At 55.3% G+C, this 21,462-nt stretch overlaps 1 protein-coding gene across 1 annotated transcript in view; it reads right to left on the bottom strand.

Moving 5' to 3' along the window:
* The window catches only part of OTOG (otogelin), an 85,810-nt gene extending 64,348 nt beyond the window's left edge, over nucleotides 1-21,462 (bottom strand). The window contains exons 1-15 of the mRNA XM_004621665.2: nucleotides 21,367-21,462; nucleotides 14,766-14,841; nucleotides 13,767-13,859; nucleotides 13,469-13,623; nucleotides 11,222-11,340; nucleotides 9,363-9,568; nucleotides 8,356-8,486; nucleotides 8,137-8,243; nucleotides 7,734-7,843; nucleotides 7,301-7,429; nucleotides 5,446-5,554; nucleotides 4,965-5,011; nucleotides 4,482-4,627; nucleotides 1,566-1,698; nucleotides 293-470 (exon numbers count right to left, since the gene is read on the bottom strand). Coding sequence (XP_004621722.2) covers nucleotides 293-470; nucleotides 1,566-1,698; nucleotides 4,482-4,627; nucleotides 4,965-5,011; nucleotides 5,446-5,554; nucleotides 7,301-7,429; nucleotides 7,734-7,843; nucleotides 8,137-8,243; nucleotides 8,356-8,486; nucleotides 9,363-9,568; nucleotides 11,222-11,340; nucleotides 13,469-13,623; nucleotides 13,767-13,859; nucleotides 14,766-14,841; nucleotides 21,367-21,462 — 1,835 coding nt within the window. The remainder of the gene's footprint in view (nucleotides 1-292; nucleotides 471-1,565; nucleotides 1,699-4,481; nucleotides 4,628-4,964; nucleotides 5,012-5,445; nucleotides 5,555-7,300; nucleotides 7,430-7,733; nucleotides 7,844-8,136; nucleotides 8,244-8,355; nucleotides 8,487-9,362; nucleotides 9,569-11,221; nucleotides 11,341-13,468; nucleotides 13,624-13,766; nucleotides 13,860-14,765; nucleotides 14,842-21,366) is intronic.

The following is a 21,462-nucleotide window of genomic DNA, read 5'->3' as shown; positions in this document are numbered from 1 at the left end:
GGGACTCAGGAGAGACTTTTAACTTATTGATTTTTGCTTCGGGGCTATACCTGGTGGTGCTTGGGGCTTACTCCTGGTTCTGTGCTCAGGAACCATCCTGATAGTACTCAGGGGACCATATGTGGCGCCAGGGATGGAACCATGGTTAGCTGTGCGCAAGGCCAACCCTCTACTATCTCTTGGGCCCTAGACTTTTTGCCTCCTTCAGGCGGTTTCTAGAACACTCTGCCCTTGGGCCCCACCCCCGGTTTCTTTACACTTCGGGTTCCGGTTTCAGGGCAAGGACACGTACAGAAAGTCATCCTGCGTGTTGCCATTGAAGGTGCCACAGAGGCCCACGGTGTCCTCCACCCATCGCTGGTCCACCTGCAGGTACAGCCGCAGTCCCTCCCGGTCGTAGAGCACCCGCACGCCCACGTTGGTCCTCACGCGCAGGAATACAGAGGACAGCCTCCGGATCTCAAAGGCATCTGAGAGAGCACAGAACAGGGAGGGGCATGAAAGAAGCTCAGCCCGTGTGCCAACGCCCCAACCACTCCGACCCCCACGCCCCACCCAGCAACACACAGCAAAACCTCCCTTAGCCTTGGACTGCTTGCGAGGGCGTGAGGAAACGCCCTTCAGTGATGCTATCCAGAACCAGAATGACCTCCTGGGGCAGGCCTGGCTGAGAAACTGAATGTGAGAGTCAACTGTGATAACTTGACTCCTTAAGAAACAGGCACAGATCCTCCTCTAAGCCAGGGAATATTCTATTACTGCCCTCTGCACAATGGGCTACCAGAAGGCTCACAATAGGATTTGATTGTATTTTAACTGGACAGAGCAGGGGACTCACCAGTAGTACTCAGGGGCTGGGGAAAACTCCCCGCAAACCTGTCCAAGTACTGCTGGGCCTGAAGGTTAGTTGCTCCAGCCAGTAGTTTGGGGCTTCTAGGGCCCAGGGGTGCTGGCAAGGCCAATGAGGAGTGACGCTCAGGTGGGGCTTTCCATGCAGGAGACTGAATTTGGGAGGCTACTGGTGACATCCCTTTGAGTTACCTTTCCCCCTCACGGTATGGCTTAGATTCAACAGTAGCAATGTTCAGTCTTAGATTCCATACCCTTCCTAGTCTGTATTTCTGTGGCCTCTTTATCCTCCATACGTCCCTATGCCTCTCCATCTTGAGCTCCTATTCTTTTCTTTCCTCCCCTCTAAGTTTTCTCCAGTGTTATTGCACTTTGTCATTCTTTTGCCATTTTGTTAGCTGTTTCCTACGAGCTACTAGCCACAAGTCCCTGTGGAATCAGACAGAAATAATGAGTAGCGGACGGTTGGATGGGAGACAGTCCCGTTCATATAAGAAAAAGCCAACTTACAGATAGGAAGCCAAGCGGAGTGCAAAAGATGGAGACACAGATATATATTAGGAGCACACATTCTTGAGACACCCTCCCAGTGCCCCCACACCCAGATTGATTAACCCAGTTCTAGAATATGAGCTCTTGTCTGCAATGCAGGGCCTTTTCCCAAAGAATTCTGGAGAAAAAGGCCTACAGCCAGCACACCTCCACCAGAGCCGTACCATCGGTGTAGGGTGGGGTGACCTTGTACTGGTCAAACAGGAGGACGTCCCCTGCTTGGGTCAGGGTCACCTGCCTCCGAGGGTCCTGGTGCAGAATCACTGACACTGATTGGACACAGACTCCATCCTGGTTCTGGGGAGAGAGAAAAGCCACTGGGAAGTTAGTCTGTCTCTTGTGGTCGCAGCAGAGGCAGGGCAGAGAGTCCAGTGTGAGACCAGGAACAGGGACCTCAGAGTGACAACAGTCCCAAAGGACATTAGGGTTCATCTCACAGAACACCCCTGCAGGGGGCATGAGGAAGGCAGAGGCACAGCTTAGTGGATAATGGCTGAGCTGAATAGAACAAATAAAAAAAAAAGCTTTGCATTCCTCAAAAAAACAGAAATTGAACTTCCATACAACCCAGCAATACTGCTCCTGGGAATATCCTCTAGGGGTCAAAAGACACAATGTGGAAAAGCCACCTGCACTTTTATGATCACTGCATCTCTCTTTGCAACAGCCAGAACCTGGAAACAACCCAAGTGCCTGAGAACAGATGAATAGATAAAGAAACTATGGTATATCTACACAATGGAATACTACACAGCCATTGGAAAAATGAAGTAATGAAATTTGCTTATATGTGGATGGACATGGAGAGTATCATGCTGAATGAAATGAGTTGGGGGCAGCATAAAATCATAGAACTCATTTGCGGGAGAGATATATATATACATATACATATGTGCACATATATACACATCAATACATATATGTCCTTCTTGAGAACCCGGTAAGCTACCGAGAGTATCCCACCTGCACGGCAGAGCCTGGCAAGCTACCTGTGATGTATTCAATATGCCAAAAACAGTAACAAGTCTCACAATGGAGATGTTACTGGTGCCCACTCAAGCAAATCGATGAGCAACAGGACGACAGTGCTACAGTGCTACAGTACATATATACACATATATCTCAACAACACCATAGTATGAGAATAATGCCCAAAGACAGTAGAAACAAGGGTCAAAAGGACTGGTCCACAGTTGGAAGCCTGCCACAAATTGTGGAGCTAGTACAGATAGGACAGAGAAGGGACTGTGACAATAATATTCGAAAGTGATCACTCTGGACAGGAACTGAGTGCCAAAAGAAGGTAAAGTGATATACATGATAACCTTTCAGTAAAATATTGCAAACCATAGTGCCTAAAAGGAGAGAGAGAAAGAGAAAGATTCAATGATTAACTGTAATTCAGTGTTTTAATAATAAAAATTTGAAAACAAAGAAATAGTAAAACGAGAAGAAGAAGAAGAAGAAGAAGAAGAAGAAGAAGAAGAACTACCACACAGGAGTTTTGAACCTTTAATCAACTGAATGTGATTAGTTCAAAGCACCATGCAAATACTCTCAACCTCTGTTTGTGTCCCCACCCCCAGTTCTATTCATCCCTATGGAAGTTAGAGCCTCGTCCTGACTCACGTTTCTCCTCCCCCGCACATTCCTCCATTTTACTAGCCACAGCCAACCAGTCACTGAGTCCTTCGGCACCTGCATTAGCGTATTCCAGAACATTTCAAGTTCATGGCTTTTCTCACATCATCTAATCCTTCCGCAATGCCCTTCTTCCCATCCTCACACATACCTTGTTTCTCGTTGTCTGTTTTAGACCACTCGGCTCAAAGCCACCTCTGCCACAGAGCATCTCCCATCCCTCCTTCTTCCCCACAGGAAGACTTCCTCCTCTGCACATCTCCTCTCAGGTGGCACTGAATCGCTCAAACTGGTCACTGATTGGAGAAGATGACTGAGCTCCCCTCACAAGTCATGAACTCCCGGCACCTAGCACCAACCTGGCCCATCTGTGAAGTCCTCACTGTGCCCACACACAGGGTTGGCACCAAACTGGCCCACCATTGATCTGTGCACCTGACTCAAGGTAAAAAGAATGTATGATGGAGAAGCGCTGCCCAGCACAGAAGCGGGTTAGCGCAGGTAAAATCTGGTCAGAGACATGGGCGAGGGGCTGAGCAAGAGATGGCTGAGGTGCCATCATGCCCCAGATATTCCACAGCCTAGAACTCTGACAACCCCACCTGGCCCTATGTGACCTTGCCTTTTCTTTGGCCATCCTCATGATGTAATGAGAGTGATCTCACCTGGTCAGAGAGAGAGACACCTGACCCCGTTCCCTAATCTCCCTGCACACAAAGGGCAGGGTCACACCATTCCCTGGCTGTTCCTGGCCCACCTCAGGTAAAATGATAGGCCCTGAAATACACACACACACACACACACACACACACACACACACACACACACACACTGCCCCGCACTCTGGGGATCCACCGTCCACTCTCCCAGCATTGCAGCACCTACCCCATTCTGAGTTGTGAGATCACTTACCCTCCTTCCCTACAAAAATAAGACCTAGGAGCTAGAGCTAATCCACCCTACTTCCTAAAACCCAGGACCATTTCGAACACAGATGTCCAATATTTGATGACTGGGTGGATGAAAGAAGAATGAAACAGATGTTCAAGAAAGCATCCAAAGAAACTGGAAAATGAAGTTGAGTTAGACTCATCTCCGTGTGTGTGTGTGTGTGTGTGTGTGTGTGTGTGTGTGTGTGTGTGTTTTGCCCTGTTGCCTCCCATCCCTGTTTCCATCCTCAGCACTGCATGATCTACCCCACAACACTACCAGGAGTGGTCCTGAGCACAGAGCCGGGGAGTAAGCCCTGAGCACTGCTGGGTCTAGTCCAACCTCCTTCCCCAAATGATAAAATACTGAGGTCCAGGAAAGGAAGTGAGTGGCGCTCAGTTCATAGCTGCTCTTCCGAGCAGCAAAGGTCGCCGGGGAAGGCCCAGAGCTTGTCCCAAACCTCCCACTCCCCAAGGGCCGAGGGCTCGGGGGCCAGTGCACGGGCTTACCAGGCCACAGGGCGTGTTCTGCAGCGTCACAGTGAAGGTGCCCGAGGAGCGGCTCTTGGCCAGGATGTACTGGCACGTGGCAGGGAACGTGTACCGGCGGCCATCGAAGGTGGTGAAGTGAATGTCACCCGTCACCGAGCACTCAGCTGAAAGGCAGAGAAAAGCAGCTGCAGCCTGGAGCCCCCTCAGGGAGTCAGGGAGGAAACGCAGCCCAGCCCTGGGCATTTCCGTCTGATGGAACAACAGCCCCTGAGTTTGGGGACCAGACTCCATCCAAGACCCCTGAGCGCAGGAAGGTCCCAGATGTCTTGGACCCCATATCAAACCCTCCACGACAGGGGGAGCACTTCATCAGGCAAAGCTGCTTCAGTGACATGCAAAGGGGGAGCAGGACTCAGAGGACCCGCCCTGACGAGGGCCTGGAACCCCAGTGTTTCAAGGAGACAGGAAGTGGAGGGAGTCGGGGCTGGGGGTCAGACATACCTGGGCAGATGGACATGCTGCACGTCCACTTGCCTGCCGTGCACGTGCTGAAACAGAGCAGGGGCCGAGGGGGCAGGGGCTCACCCCTGAGGCCCTTCGGGGAGGTGGCGCGCTCCACAGAGCTCCAGACCCAACCCTCAGTCTTTCCAGCTCTAACATGGGTGGTGAAGACTCGGGACACAGCTCCAGAGGCTGAATGTGGCTTTGTCGACCCCTAGCACTGCACAGCCTCCTGAGCACCAAAGGAAGCAACCCCCCAAACCCAGAGCCAAGCAGAGCACCAGCAGGTGGGGCCCCCAGACCCAAATAAATAGATAATAAAAGATAATAAAAAATAAAATGGAACGGGGCTAGTAAGATCCCCCGGGAGTAAGAGCGGTTTACTCTTGCTCTTACATCACTGGATGTCCCCGGGGGCCAGGTCACCCAGCCCCCAGACGAGCAGCCCAACGGAGGGGGTGGGAGCAGTGCACACACGCACCAGGCATTGCAGTCTTCCTTCACCACCGAGCCCGGCGGGTACAGGGCCCCGTGGAACTCACAGGGACACTCAGCGGGTGCCACGCAGCCCCCGTCCTCGAAGATCAGCCCTAGGGTGAGAAGCAAAGCCCTGCTGTGCCCCTCTGCTCCTGCCTACCACTCCCCCTCGCTCCCAGGCCTGGGGTGAAGAGCACCCCACCCCCCGCACCTCCAGCTCTGAGCCCACCTGGTCCCAGATCACCCCCTGGCTCAGATCCGATCTGAAATGCCTCTGAATAAATACTCCCCCTCCCAGATATCGGATTCGGGTACGCCACCCCAAGGCTCCTCACTCCCAAACCGACTAGGTTCTCCTCTCCGCAGCTTTGTTTTGTGGGGAGAGTTGGAGGACCTCCCAAACAGTGCTCAGGGGCCTGGGGCCATCCATCCATGCTGGCAGTACTTGGTCCAGACCATTCAAGGTGTGGACTGGCGATGCGGTGCTGCCGGGATTTGAACTTGGGACTTCAACATGCCTGGGAGTATCCAGACCTTTGAACTGTCCCCCCCCCCCCAGACCCACCTCTCCACCTCTTGGGAATCTGTCACTGCATTTGGAAGCAGTGAGAACCTCTGAGAACCTTCCGCCATCCCCACACTGAGCTCCTGTCTCTCTCCTCGTGAAAATCCCTGAGCGGATCCTCACCACATCCGTCTACACACGGGGATATGCTATGTGAACAAATGTCCTATCACTGAAACCAGATTCTGATCTCTAAAGCCAACCACTTACAGATTGGTATTTTATCGTTGCATGTGTATACCTACAGTTTCCCATCACCACCACTAGCCAAGAAAACTTTTCCTGAAAAACGCACATGCATGGAAACAGGAGGAAGCCAGTGCACGTGAATGAGTGGCTCAAAGAGATTGGTGAGGCAGGAGAGCACGGAAGAGTGCCTTGTCCTCACTCACAAATCATAACCCACTCCGCACTGAGGTAATCCACTGTTGGTGAATCTCAAGATTCACTGGGTCCACAGGAGAGAGAACAAAAGGGAATGCCCTGCCGCAGAGGCAGGATGGGGTGGTGGGGGATGGGGTGGGGATGGTGAGAGGGATACTGGGATCATTGGTGGAGGTGAATGGGCACTGGTAGAGGGATGGGTAAATGATCACTGTATGAGTGAAATGCAAACACAAAAGTTCATAAGTTCGTAATTGTACATCACAGTGATTCTCTAACAAAAAGAAATTTTAAAAGATAGTATTTCATCAGAACTGGCTATCCTAGGTAAAAATAATCAAATAAAAGCAAAATTAGTGTGTACTGCAAAAAGAAAGAAAGAAAGAAAAGAAAGAAAGAAAGAAAGAAAGAAAGAAAGAAAGAAAGAAAGAAAGAAAGAAAGAAAGAGAGAGAAAAAGAAAGAAAGAAAGAAAGGAAGGAAGAAAGAAAGAAAGAAAGAAAGAAAGAAAGAAAGAAAGAAAGAAAGAAAGAAAGAAAGAAAGAAAGAGAGAGAGAGAAAAAGAAAGAAAGAAAGAAGGAAAGAAAGAAAGAAAGAAAGAAAGAAAGAAAGAAAGAAAGAAAGAAAGAAAGGAAGGAAGGAAGGAAGAAAGAAAGAAAGAAAGAAAGAAAGAAAGAAAGAAAGAAAGAAAGAAAGAAAGAAAGAAAGAAAGAAAGAAAGAAAGAAAGAAAGAAAGAAAGAAAGAAAGAAAGAAAGAAAGATTCCCTGGGTCCGTTCCTTCCACCATTGGCCTCCGCCAACCGTGCATGCATTCACTTAGGAGCCGCTTGCTTCACTCACTCCACTAGCAAGCATCCTCGGAGCCCTGGCGTCCTGCCCCTCTGCCGGGCACCTGCCCTGCCCTTCACTTACCATCGGGGCAATAGCAGCCATCCACGCAGGCGATCTCGCTGTCCACACAGGACGCCCTGGGCTGGCAGGAGGTGGGGCAGCAGGCGATGCACTCATTGTAGGTAAAGGCCTTCTCCTTGCAGTGCACGGCTTGGGAGAGAGGGGAGCAGGGCTCTGCCAGGACCCGCCCCCTACCCCCCTCCAGCCCCTACCCCTGCCCTGGGGAGAGAGAAGGAAGGAGGCTTTGATCTCCCTGATTCCCTAGTCCCCCTGGAAACGCTATGTGGCCAGGAAACGGATGACAGCCAGGGAGGGTCTCACCGGCTCAGAAACCCTCGGCCCTTCCCTCCCACTCTATGCCTTAGTCTCCCCGTCCGTCCCTCCTGGGATGGACCTCAGGATGTAGAGCTCTGACAGCGGGGGAGAATGCCACCCACCCCCAGGCTGCACTTACCGCACTGCCTGAGCTGGCTCCTCCAGCCCTGCAGGGGGCGCCCCGCCTGCGCGCATGCCCGCGCGTACTCGGCCAGCGCCCGGCACCAGGTGGCTTCGTCGCCCCCAGACCTACGCAGGGCAAGGGACGGTCACAGCAAAGCAAGGCCCAGGCTGCTACCAGACCACCCACACCCAACACCCAAAGGAGCACCCCCCACCTCCTTTCCACACAGCTGGAGAGGAGGGCCAGGGAGGCAGAAATCAGGTCCCAGTATTGCCCCCCTGGGTGGGGGGTAGGGGGTGCGGGGGAGGGTGGGAACCTACTTAGGCGGAGCATATCAGAGTTAGGGGAAGCTTATCTGCCCCTCAAGGTCTCCCTCCCCCCGACTGCAGTCCCAGGGGGCACCTGGCTGCCCACTCACTGGCAGAGGTCACTGGTGCAGCTGGCCGAGAAGGGCAGCGGGCTGACGAAGGCGTGGCAGGCGACGAAGGGGGCGCGAAGCAGCGCCTCGCAGCGCTCGTACACACCCTGAGTGGGGGAAGTAGGGGCACTGTTGGAGGCTGGCAGGGGCTGAGGCAGCCCCGGGACTCCCTCCAGCCCCACGCGGAACCCCGACTTGGGCCAGCCAGGGGGTCTCCACCTGCATGGTTCCGGGGCTCTGCTGCAGGCACGGCGGCCGGGGCGGAGCGGAGCTCATGGGCCCTGCAGGCTGGCGCAGGGGCTGCTCCTGCCAGCTGTGCACAAACTCAGCCACGTCGTCAGTCAGCTTCCCTGCAGGGGAGAACTGGCGGTGACCCCCGCCTGCCTGCACGCGGGGTGGTGATGGGATGACCAGGACCATGGACGGGGCCAGCCGAAGAAAAGCCAAAGGGGAGGAAAGGGTTTGCAGAGGCCGACCCCAGAACTCCATCCTGCCCCACATCCTGGAATTGCTCAGGGTGAAGAACGTTCCAGAACCTGCAGTGGCTCTTCCACTGCTTCACACTCAGGGGGGCACAGCACCATGCCATAGGAAGAACTGGGGAAGGAGTCTCAGTGTTCCCCCACCACCACAGGTGAAACTGGGCAGCCATCCCCTCCCACCCAGACTGTGCACCCGGACTGGAGGGGTTGGCTGTGAGTGTGCGGAGCTGGGGGTGGTCAAGTTGGTATCACCGTATTCAGCTTCTTTTTTGGGGGGTGGAGAGAGTGACCCACACCTGGCATCTAGCACAGGGCCAACTCCTGGCTCTGTACTCAGGGATCACTTTTGGTGGTGCATGGGGGACCACATGGGGTGATGGGGATTGAACTCAGGTTGGCTGTGTACAAGGCAAATGCCCTACCTGCTATACTATCACTCTGTCCCAGGTGACTCAGCTTACCAAACTCCTCTGGCATGATCTCCCTGGTTCCCACGGGGCCCTTTCTCTTTCTGCCTCCCTCCAGGTCCCTGCTCCCTGTCCCCTCCCCCCCATACAGACACACCCCTGCAGGAATTCCCTGAATGACATTTGCCCTGAAGGTTAAGAACACACCTGAGGCCATGCACACTTGCATCTGTGGACCCAGGACCCGGGGTCCTGTCCCAGGTTGCCCTACCCACGATCCAGTCCAGGCCTTGCCCCCACCTGGAACCTCCCAGAGACCACCCGGGCATCCCCTCACCATAACTGGTCACCAGGTCATCCAGGGGATCAGCGTTATTGTTCCCGCACAGCCCGTGGGTCCAGCCCAGGAACTCAGGGTTCATCTTGACGTAGACAGCGGAGGCTCCGTCCCAGGCCAGCGTGAAGGCAGATGGGTGGCGCACGATGACGTAGGCCGCCAGCCTCTGCAGCTGCACGCTCCCCACCACGTGCGGCAGGGCGACCCTGCGGGCACAGCCAGGGCGTGGGCACCAGCACAGCCCCTCTGTGGGCACTGCCTTCTCACAGCAGCTGCCTCACCCTCCACCGTCCACCCCAGGAGGACGCCTGAGAGTCCACCCTGCCAGGGGGGTTGGCCCCCGAGTGTACAAACGACTCTCTGGCATTGCTGAAAGGTGGCAAAGCGTGATGCATGAAACCCTCCCAGTGACAGTTACTGTCCACCGCCGTGCCTAAAATTTCAAAATAAATAACAGTAAAATATTGGTGGTAGAGAATGGGCACTGGTGAAGGGATGGGTTCTCGAACTTTGTATGGGGGAAACATGAGCACAAAAATGTATAAATCTGTAACTGTACCCTCATGGTGACTCACTAATTAAAAATAAATATATTATAAAAAAATAAAATAAAGAAGACATACAAACCAATAGGTTTGTAAAATATGATGATCTGCATCACTTATCCTGGAACTGCAAGTTCTTTTAAATGAGGTATCACCTCACACCTGTGAAACTGCATACAATAAAAAGAATAAAAAATAATAAAATAATAAATAACAGTAAAATAAAATTGCCGCTTTCCTGGCAGGAGCGCGTCTTGGGACTGAATCTGCCTGGAGAGACAGTGCAGAGCCAACATCTGCTTTGGAAGAGTTGGGGGTGTCCAGAGAGAAAAGGAAACTTGAAGTGAAAGGGGGAAGTGCAGGCGTCCAGCAGTGCTGAGCGGCTGGACTGCTCCAGGGCCGCCTGACCAAGCTGAGGTCGGGCTACCTGCATCCCGGTTGCCTCTCGGGAGAGAGGAACGAGGAGGCATGTTGGTGCCCGGCTGGGGCCCAGAGAGCCATAGTGCGATGCACTATTCTCACTGCAGGAGAAGCCCTAGCGTCCTCCATTTTATTCAGGGGGTTCCAGAGCTGAAGCCGGACGGAGGACGGGAAGCAGGGAGAGATACAGTCGGCAGGGCAGGGAGGAGGCATCGCACAAAACACTTCAGAAAGGACCAGTGTCAGGCCTCCGTGGGGATGCTGAGGCCTCACTTGTCGGGGGTCCCCAGCTCCCTCGTGTCCCTCCAAGATAACCAGCATGTGAGTCCCTGTGACCTCAGACTCAGGCCTCTGGGCTCAGGGGCCTGCACCGCGCCCTCCGTCAGGAAGAGTGACCGCCTCGGTGCAGAGAGACAGAGGAAGGTGAAGCTGGGCCTGGACAGACAGACACCTCGGCCAAACAGAAAATCCCCGGCCTGGAAACCCGCAGGGCCTGAGGGTTCTAGAAAGCTCCATCTTTCTGCACATGGCCGGCCTGTACCCCACGGCAGAGAGAGGCCTATGGTCTTCCACCCCCAGAGAGCCCTTTCCTTCAGGTTTGATTTTTTTGTTGGTTGGTTGTTTTTTTGTTTTGTTTTGTTTTGTTTTGTTTTGTTGCTTGTTGGGTCACACCTGGTGATGCTCAGGGGTTACTCCTGGCTCTGCCCTCAGGAATTAGTCCTGGTGGTGCTTGGGGTGACCCTATGGGATGCCGGGGGTTGAACCCAGGTCGGCCACGTGCAAGGCAAACGCCCTACCCACTGTGCTATCGCTCCAGCCCCTCCTTCAGGTATGAAGAGTGCAAATGCTCACTCTCCCCCCGTGCAGCGCTCTGAAGAAGAGGCTCCCAGTTACCTCACACTGCCGTGGGTCACCTCCTCCGCCAGGTGGATCTCCTGCTCCCCGGCGAAGAACAGGCTGACAGACCGGGCACAGGAGTAGGGCGCGGAGCTGCACTGCGGGTCATTGTGCACCTGAGGGGGACGCAGAGGCCAGTGTGTGGGGAGGCAGGGCCCGGGTAAGGGTGGGGGTGTGGAGAATTGGCTAATGCTGGTCCCCAGCCCCCTGCGTGGCCAAGCACCTCTGCCCCGCCCTTGCTCTGTCCACCAGAGCACAGGGCAGCAGCAGTGCTGAGCTGCAGGGCGGTATCTCAGGGGATGGCAGGGGGTTGCCACCCACAGACACGATGCCAACTGTTTACCCCGATTCATCATCAGGCTGAAAGGGTAAATAAGTACTTAGCCCATGTCACTGACAGAGAATGAACTTACACACACACACACACACACACACACACACACACACACACACGTAGCTGCAGGGCATTCTAAACCAACACACCACTTACGATCGACAGCAATGCTGTCATCCCCTTGGCACCAAAGGGGGTGCCAAGTCTCACCCCCCTTGGCACAGGCATCACCCCCAGGCCACCTGTCACCCCTATTTGGACAGAACCCCGACGTGGGGCCCAAGGAGGAGAGGGAGGAGTGGGCTGGGGGGAGGTGAGGCTCCGGAGCTAAAACTACATTCCTGAAAACATGCCTGTACCCAGAATGGAATCCCTTTCCCCCACTTCCTGCCAGCCCCTCTTTTCCCAAACCAGGGGTCTGACCCCACCAGGGGTCACAAAGCTGAATGTGGGGGGTTCTGAAACATGGGGCAACAGTAAAAAGTTTTTGAACACGCAAGGACCAAATATTACGCTCGAATGTGTGACGATTCCCAGGTGCTCCTGTAAGGGCTCGCCCACCCGCGTTTCGTTTCTTGGGGTGGAAGAAGCAGGTGGACGAGGCCCTGGGTGAGCCTGTTCCCTGTGGCTAAAGCAGGCTGGAGCCTCCTCGGTTGAAAGCAGCACCTCTGAGAGCCCCCGCTTCACCTACTCAAACCTATCAAACCTGGACCAGACCCCGCAACAAGAAACAGAAATATAGACACGGAAAATGTTAAATGCACAGCGTATTTCTCCCATGAATGCACCCCTACAAGATTCCAGATTCCCTCTCCTTTTATGCTGGCTGTGACTCATTGGGAGAATGTTATAAACTGTAAAATTGCACCTGTGAGTCAAATTGCAACATGTGCACCCAGAAGTACCACATTCATGAGAACCTGATGTGAGATACCCTAAGGCAGACATCAGGGGGAAGCAGAGTCCCCAGAGTGCCCAGGACACGGCCTGCAGGTCTGAGAAGGGACAGAAGGGTGACACTAGGTGTTAGGGTACCCCAAATGCCCGGCCCCTGGGCCCTAAATCAGTGCTTGCCGAGGTGTCTCCTGGAGAGCCTGTTCCCCAAGTAGCGCAACCCCCCAGGGAGGCATACACGTGCCATAGAGTCTCATACGCACGTCCTAGAGGGTATAGACCCAGGTGCTGGGAATACCAATAAACAGACATGGAAAGCTCTGCAGAGCTTCCATCTGGTAGAGAAAACCTCCGTAAGAGATTTACTCTGTAGGAACTGACCTTTGCCAGTCATTTCTCTTGTTCGCCACCCAGGTGCCCCTTCACTTAGCTAGTTCTGAGTCCTTGCTTTTGTGTTTTGGAGGGAGAACCTCACCAGCCAGTGCTCAGCTCTTATTCCCGGCTCTGTGCTCAGGGATCACTCCTGGTGATGCTCAGACCATCTGCAGTGCCGGGGATTGAACTCTGGCTGACTGCTTGCAAGACAAGTGCCTTCCTCCCTGGGCTCTTCCCCACCCTTGATTCCAGTCCACTCTTCCGAGGCCAACTAAAATATCACTTTCTCGGGGAAGCCCTCCCTGATCAGCGTCCTTCCCAGGAAGCAGGATTCAGCTCCCACCCCATGTTCCTCTGGCACCTCCCCTCAGTTCCATGCCTTTACACTTGAACGATCCGTTTGATTGCATGTCTGCTTTCCTCCTTAGACTGTGACTTCCAGGAGGGCAGAACCCATAGCGGTTTCGTTCTCCGCAAGAGAGTGGCTCACTCCCAAGAGAGTGGCCGGCCACTTAATTGTCGGTGAATGAGCGACTCGGCGATGCACAGCAAGGGCCCACCTGGACGGCAGAGGGAGGGCAATGCCGGCTGGCCTGCAGGGCCCGGGGTGCATCCTGGGAAGGCGGGACAGGGGCGCCTACCTGCACTGAGAAGCTCTGTCCCTCGGGGTCGTGGCGCCCCACCAGTGTGTAGCTCCCCTTCCCAGACAGGTAGTAGTAGAGGCCATCGAATGTCTCCACGTGGTGCTGGCCCCACGCTCGGCAGATACTGTCCCTCTCGGGGCCAGCATTGTACACTGAGAGGGAGGGAAGAGAACACAGTGACACCCAGCCCGGGGCACCTGGGGTGGGGCCACCCCTACCCGCCACTGGCAGAGGATTTTCTCCCAGACCCCAGAACCACAGAATCTCCCCGGGGTGGCCCGGAGCCCAGACTCACCCATCTGGCAGCGCGGTCCAGTGGCGTTGAAGCGCCTGCAGTCACAGAAGGCGGGGTGCACGCACTCGCCCCCGTTGAAGCAGGAGAACAGGTCTGCGGGGTGGGTGGGACACGGGCACCTCCACCTTGAGTCCCCGCAGCAGCTCGCCCTGGTGGGGCCCCGGAACCCGGCCCTCCCAGGGGCAAGCGAGTCTAGACTCCAGACCCCCATCATAGGCAGCCCCGGTCTTCACAGTGACTAGTCCTCATGGGGGCCACAAACAGGGTCCTTATGCCACTGTCCGCTAGCCTCCGGGCGGGTGGTCTCAGATCACCTTTCTTCACCAGGCACCAGTGACCCCCGCACCCCGGCCAGACCGGCCCCTTCTAGGCCTTCAGCTCCCTAAGCTCAAAATTCTTGGCCACCAGCTAAGGCAGCAGAAGTGAGAGCCCAGAGCACGCGCGGGGGGCAGGGAGGGCGCAGGAGATTGGCAGCGGCAGCTTACCCCTCACTGATCCAGAGCTCCCAAAGCGTCAGCCAGGGGTGAGGGGTGAGGAGTAGGGGTGGAGGGGGGTGCAGAACTCACATTTGGAATGAGTGTGGTAGAGAGGAAGGTCGTGGAGGACCCCAAGAGGAGACAGCAAAGAACGTGGGAATGTGGTGAGGGAAGGAGCTGGGGGTGCAGGGGGAGGGGGAGTTGGGGGCATCTGCCACAGGACACTTGCCACGGAGAGGACAGGTCATGGGCCATACCAGGGGAACCCGAGGGGCGGTGGCTGGGAAACAAGCAGGACAGGGCTCTGGCTGCCGTCTGAAGGGGTGGCACCCCAGGGCCCCTGGAGAGGGAGCTCTCCTCCACCTGCAGGAGTTGGGGCCTGGGTCCCCCAAGGTGGAGCACGGCCCCACGAGCCCTGAGGCCGGCCAGCTCTGCCCTCACAGGCCTGGGGTGTGTGTGGGGGGTTGGGGAACGGTGCTGTCCCCCCACACCCGTCCATGAGCTGCAGGGAGGAGCCACTTACAAGTGGGAGCACATTTGGCCCGATGGAGACGCCTCTCCCAGGACGACATGGCTGAGGAGTCCAGGGCGCCAGCCTCCTTTGAAAGACAGAGGGAAGAGGACACCGTCAGGGCACACCTCCAGGAGCCTCTGAGAGGACTGAAGAGGGAGTTTCAGGCCCCAGGGGGAGGACCCACCTTTCACCGTGCTCGAGGCAGGCTGCACGCACCCCTCCACTCCGTCCCCCCAGTCTGACCTTGTCTCCTTCACATCTCAACACAAAACCCCTCTTGTCTGGAAACCAAACATGATTCCTCTCCAGGACAGGAGAGGCTCTGGAGGCTGAGCTGAGAGACAAAGGCAGTCCCTCACCCCAGGCCAGCGAACATCCAGCCCACCCCCAACCCTACCTTGCTTTCAGGCTTTTCACACACACACACACACACACACACACACACACACATACACTCACACACATTCACTCACACATACTCACACACACTCATACACACTCACACACACTCACACACACTCATACACACACACACTCACACACTCATACACACTCACACACACACTCACATACACTCACACACACACACACTCCCCTCAGGTAAAGGTGTAGCTAGATAATCCTATCCAGCCAGGACACAGCTAAGAGGTAGCACTCGTGCTTTAATGTGTGAGATTCTGAGTTGATTCCCAGGCCAGGGAACACCCACCCACCCCACCCCTACCTTGCTTTCAGGCTTTTCACACACACACACACACACACACACACACACACACTCCCCTCAGGTAAAGGTATAGCTAGATATTCTATTGGGCCAGGACACAACTAAGAGGCAGCGCTCATGCCTTGATGTGTGAGGTTCTGGGTTTGATTCCCAGGCACCACAGAATGGGAGGGAGGATAAGGGGTGGGGGAAATAAATCTTATTTTTCACATCAAAAATCACAATCTTTGGTCTCTCAACATATAAGCCACACAAAATCAGAAGGCAAGAGAGATAGTACAGGGGGCAGGGCTTCAAGTGCTTGCCTCTCAGATGGCCAAGCCTGATTTAATCCCTGGCACCCACTTGTGGTCAGTGGTCCCCTGAGCCCCACCAAGAGTGATCCCTGAGTGCAGAGCCGGGAACAAGCCTTGGACACTGCTGGCCCGAATTTACTCCTGCTCCTCCTCCTCCTCCTCCTCCTCCTCCTCCTCCTCCTCCTCCTCATCATCATCATCATCATCATCATCCCCGTGAAATCAGGACTGTTCCAGATGGTGCACATTCAGTCTCTTCATGCCTTGTCAACCCAGACCCTAGATTTCTGGGAACTCCAGTCTGAGGAGCCTGATGTCAGTGCTCAGAGCGAGGGTCCAGGCCCTGGGACAATGAGCCCCTTTGCCAGCTCCCCTCCCCTCCCACCGGGGCTGCTGTCTCTCCCCAGATCTCCTTATCCAGCAGATGCCAGCTGAGTCCCAAGTCAGGCTTCATACCCATGTCACCGAGGCTCAGAGGCCACAGGAAAAAACAGGAGCACGAAGAAGAAAATGGTCACTGCCAATGTCCCAAGGCGTTCTCAATTAAACTCAAGCAGTCGTGTCTCTGGGTGACCCATGGTGTTCTCAGAAGGAGCTGTCGGTAAGACAGCCTGTCCAGCTCAGGTGAGATCTTTTCTGGAGAAAAGTTTTTACCTATTTATTTATGATTTGGGGACCACACCTGCAGATTCTCAGGGCTTGCTCCTGGCTCTGCTTTTAGGGATGGCTCCTTGCAGGCCTCAGGGTAACATATCAGATGCTGGGGATAAAACTCAGGTCTGCCGCATGCAAGGCAAATGCCCTGCCCATTGTACTATCATTCCAGCCCCCCAAGAGATGTTTTCTACCCTCTTAAGCCACATCCTTGCCCTGAGTAGCAGCTTCTTTCACCACCTGAATATTGAAGTGAACATAAATAAGATCTCAAGGTATTAACAACTATAAGGTGATATGAAAATAACTACGATTGAGGCTGGAGAACTAGCACAGCAGGTAGAGAGCTTGCCTTACACATGGCCCACTGGGGTTCAATCCCCAGCACCCCATCTGGTTCCCCCAAGCCCTGCCAGGAGTGGTCCCTGAGATAGAATCTGGAGCCCTGAGCAGTGCCAGGTGTGGCCCCGAACAAACAATAGAAAAGAAAGCGTCTGTGATCTTGGGAGTGGGGGGTCAGGGATGTGGCTCAGTGGCAGGGCCCATGCTCTGCACATGTGAGACCCTGGGTTCAATTCCCAGAACCACAAAACAAAAAGAAAGGAAAGGAAAGAGAAAGTCTACACTTCCCTGGTGACTGTCACAGCCACCACTCTGGGGAGGGGGTGGGGTGACTCTGCCCAACTTCATTAGACCGAGGTCTGCACAAGTAACATGCGTCTCCCAGGCCAAGTTCAGGAACCCCTGGTCTGCACCAGCAACTCTCCTGAGCAGTCTCCCAAAGTGGGTCATACCAACCCCTGGGGGTGCCCATCAGGGGTCGGGGGAGGTAGAAGCCTTGGGCATAACTATGGGAGCTTTCTGTCCTGCCCCTTAAAGGGACGTTGAGTGCCAAAGGGACACTGAGTAATTTTTCTTCTAAAATAGGGGTGATAGGCAAAATAAGCTTGGGAACCTCTGCTCTGGGGACTGGCTGAGCCCCACAGGACTAAGTTTCTGAGACCCCCTTACCCACAAGACATTTCAGTTAGAAGCCCTGGAGCGGCCCCCAGGTTATGAACCCCCTGTTCCATTTCCTCTGCCTTTGAGGAGGGTCAGTCCTATTCCTTATTTGCTCTCCTGAGATGAACCCGTTGGGATTGCCTCGACCAGATGCTTCCCTAAGGAAAAGGGGGATTCTGGGAGGACTCCCCAGAATCCAGCATGGAAGGGCCTCCCTGGAGAATGAGATGCTGGGGTAAGGGTGACAAAGCCCCAGGATTCTGGGGACCTCTAGAGGAGCATTTCTCAACTGTTGGCCCCCAGGATGTTCCAAGGGGGCTGAAGGTGAAAAATCGAGTAAATAAGGGCCAAGGGGTAAGACTAGGAAGCCACCCTGTACCATCACAGGAAGGACACAAGGTCCGAACGGGGCCACGGTGGGGAAAGGGCTAAGAAACACTAATCTAGCACATTCAGGATACGGGGAACGGGGCGTTTCCACCAGGAGACCCCCTTCCACCTGCTCTGAGGCCCCGCTGGTCACCGATGTGCCTGCATTTCCATGTGTGGGAAGAGTGATGGTTTCTCCTTCCCACTTAAACTCGACCTGACTCTGACATAAGAACTTGGGGCCTGGAAAAGTGGGCGAGTGATAAATGAAAAACCCAAATATGGGCCAGGGAGATAGTGCAATCCTAAAATCCATGCACCTGACCGCTCACAGTCCTCTGAGAAGTGCGAGGTGTGGCCTGGCTGGCCCAGCACAGAAGGGCCTGGGCAGCACTGAATCCTTGGGCCCCTGCCTTGAACCACTGTCCTGACTGACCAAAAACCATCAGGGGTGGCCCCAGGGCTGCCTGAGCACAGGTTGGAAGGTGCCCCTCTCCTCCCCCCCGCCAGGCCCCCTCCTCACAGACTAAGTATAGCCCCACTACTTTAGTTCTCATATTTCCAAAGGACAGAAATTTGGGGCATGTTGTTTCCGTCATGAGTGTTGCTCCCCAACCTGCTAAGGAACCGGGCAGAACTGCCCCACCCCCACCCCAGAACTGCCCCACCCCCACCCCAGAGCGAGAAGGGGTGCAGGAATGGGGAGGCTGGGTTTGTGGTATCCCTGTGGCTGTCGAAAGTAGACCAAGGCAGGCCGGGTTAGGCAGAGACCCTGTGTCACCTGATCATGAGGCAAGTTGGACAAAGGGAATTTACCAAGACCACCAACCCCAGGAGGGCATGGTCAGGCAGGTCATGACTCAGAGGACTGTGGCTCAGCCTCCTCCTGGTGAACCCCACCCAGTGGCCCAGTTCTGTTCCTCCCCTCACGGCAGCATTTCTAGGACACAGGCTCAGAGGATAGACGAGAGAGGCCTGGCAAGGTTGAAGGCGCAGACCAGGCCAGCAAAGAGAACACCTCTCTCCTCACCCCTCCTGAAGCCTCTCTCCTCACCCCTCCTAACAACCCTCTGCACCCCTCCTAACATGTCTCTCCTTACTCCCCCCCCACTGAAAGCTCTCCTAAAACTTAAGACCTTTCTCCTCACCCCTCCTAAAGCCAGTCTTCTCACCCCTCCTAACATGTCTCTCCTCACCCCTTCTGATGCCTCTCACCCCTAAGTTCTTTCTCTTCACCCCTCCTAATGCCACTCTCCTCACCCCTCCTAATACCTCTCTCCTCAACAACTCTCCTCACCTCTTCTAACACCTCTCTCCTCACCCCTCCTATCATCTCTCCTTACCCCTCCTAACACTTTTCCTCATCCCTCCTAACACCTCTCTCTTTAACACCCCTCCTCACCTTTCCTAACACCTCTCTCCTCACCCCTCCTATCATCTCTCCTCACCCCTCCTAACACTTCTCCTCATCCCTCCTAACACCTCTCTGCTCAACAGCTCTCCTCACCCCGCCTATCATCTCTCCTCACCCCTGCTGTCATCTCTCTTCACCCCTCCTAACACCTGTCTCCTCATCCCCTCACTCCTCCTAACACCTATCTCCCAAGGCCTCCTAATGCCACTCTCCTCACCCCTCACCTTCTCCCTTTCACTAGGGGGAGGGGAGAGCTCAGCTGCCTGGCAATCACAGCTCTTACCCTATAAAACAAACACTTAAAGAAAGAAATGGCCAGGCCAGCCCCAAGAACGAGTCCATGTGTGTCAGGAATCTGTGTACTACACACAGCAGGAACCTCGTCTGCACCCCCCTGCACTGCGCCTGCGCCCCCATTGCGCCCTGCACCCCGAGACGCAGTCAGGAAGATACTCCTGCCCAGTGGGCATGCGCCCAGACTCCCCTTACCTGCTCTCCCATCACCAGCCCAGCATCCTCGGCAGCAGCAGTCGCCTCCTGAGGTCTGTGGCTGGATGAGAAACCAGCCGGGCTTGGTGAGGGGGTAGGAAGGGACCCCCACCCAGGTCTCTCCCTCTCTCTCTGCGAAACCCCAGGGACCACCCCAGACCAGGAGTAAAGATGGGAGCGCGGGGCAGCCGTCAGCGAGTTTACACACCTGGGGTCCTGGGTAGGCTCAGGCTGTGGCTCTGCATTGCCCCTGGGAGTGGGTGCTGCTGCTGCGGAGAGGGGCCACAGTCACTCAGGCTACGCCCCCCTCTGTTGGACCATGGGTCCCCGCCTCCTGCAATCTCTGCCCCCACTCTCACAAGCCACACAGGCCATCTCTCTGTCTCTCTGAGTCTGTCTGTCTGTCTGTCTGTCTGTCTGTCTGTCTCTGTCTCTGTCTCTGTCTCTGTCTCTGTCTCTCTCTCTCTCTCTCACACACACACACACACACGCACGCACACGCACACACACAGCTCCATAGACTTTCCTTGCGGCTTTCTCCCGGAGTCTCTCGTCCAGAGGCCCCTCTCTCCCAGTTCCTCCGGTCCCTCGGTTCGCTCTAGTTCCCCACCCGAGTCTTTGCCACCAGACCTAGTTTGTGACCCTCCCCGCTTCCCTCCTGCCACCCCGCCCCCTTTTCTCGGGACCCTCTCCCTGCTGTCCTTCTGTCCCTCTGTTTCCCGCCCCCCGCCCCGCACCCCCCGCAAATCTCTCTTTCCTCCTCTCGCGTCTCCCCCAGCGCACACCCCTCTGGAGCTGGGGGAAGGGAACCTCGCCCACTCCCCAGCCCGCGGGAGCGCTTACCCCGGGGCAGCCCCGCGCAAAGGAGCAGAGAGCACAGACTGAGCGCGGGCGAGAGGGCGCGGGGAGTCCGGGATCCCATAGGGGCGCGCGGGGACGCGGCGGGGAAGGAGCCTGAGTGCGGGCGGGTGCGAGCGTCCCCTCGGGACTAAGGCAGGGTCCCTCCTCTGCAGCCCCGCGCTGGCAGTTCCTCTGGCTCTCCGGCCCCAGGCTTCCCTCGCTCCGCCTCCCCGCGCTCGGCTCCGCCCCGAGCTGGGAGCACCGCCCAGCGCATCACCAGCATTCACGCGCCCAGGGTGTGCCTTAGGCTGAGTGCAGATCAATGGGCTCTGAGCCCCCAGAGGGAAACAGAGGCCTCCACTAACCACTCCCCCACGACTACCTTAGAGATCCCCGGCTCAGGAACCTAGGGTTTGTGGACCCCTCATATCCGAGATCCAAGAGCTGGCAGGATCTGGAACACACCGCGCAGAGCTCAGCGGTCATTAGAGGAAGCAAGACCCAGGCTGCAGGACCCTTGTCTGAGCCCCCACCCACTACTTGAACCTTCTAGGGAATGGTTCCTGTCTTAGCCCTGACCAGCCCTCACAGGGCACTCTCTTACTAAGTGTTGACTCAACACCCGGAGTTGGCACACCCGGGGTCATGGCTCCCATGATAACCAATCAGATTTGTAAAAAACAACTGTGATTTTGTGAACCAGGTGCACTGCCTAAAGAAAAAAAAATAATAGTCAAAATAGGAACCTAAAAACTTTGAGAAGCTGTATCATTTGACCAAGTAAGTATGGTAACACCACCTAGATGCCAAGTCTTATATCACCTCGATAATGATGATGATGGTGGTGGTGATGGTGGTGGTGATGTTGGTGCTGGAGGAGCCCTGGGTAGGCGTCCAGATTTGAATGCAGTCATTCAT

The sequence above is a fragment of the Sorex araneus genome, chromosome 6 (genome assembly GCF_027595985.1).
Source record: "Sorex araneus isolate mSorAra2 chromosome 6, mSorAra2.pri, whole genome shotgun sequence".
Taxonomy (NCBI): domain Eukaryota; kingdom Metazoa; phylum Chordata; class Mammalia; order Eulipotyphla; family Soricidae; genus Sorex; species Sorex araneus.
This window is presented reverse-complemented; position numbering and strand designations above follow the sequence as displayed.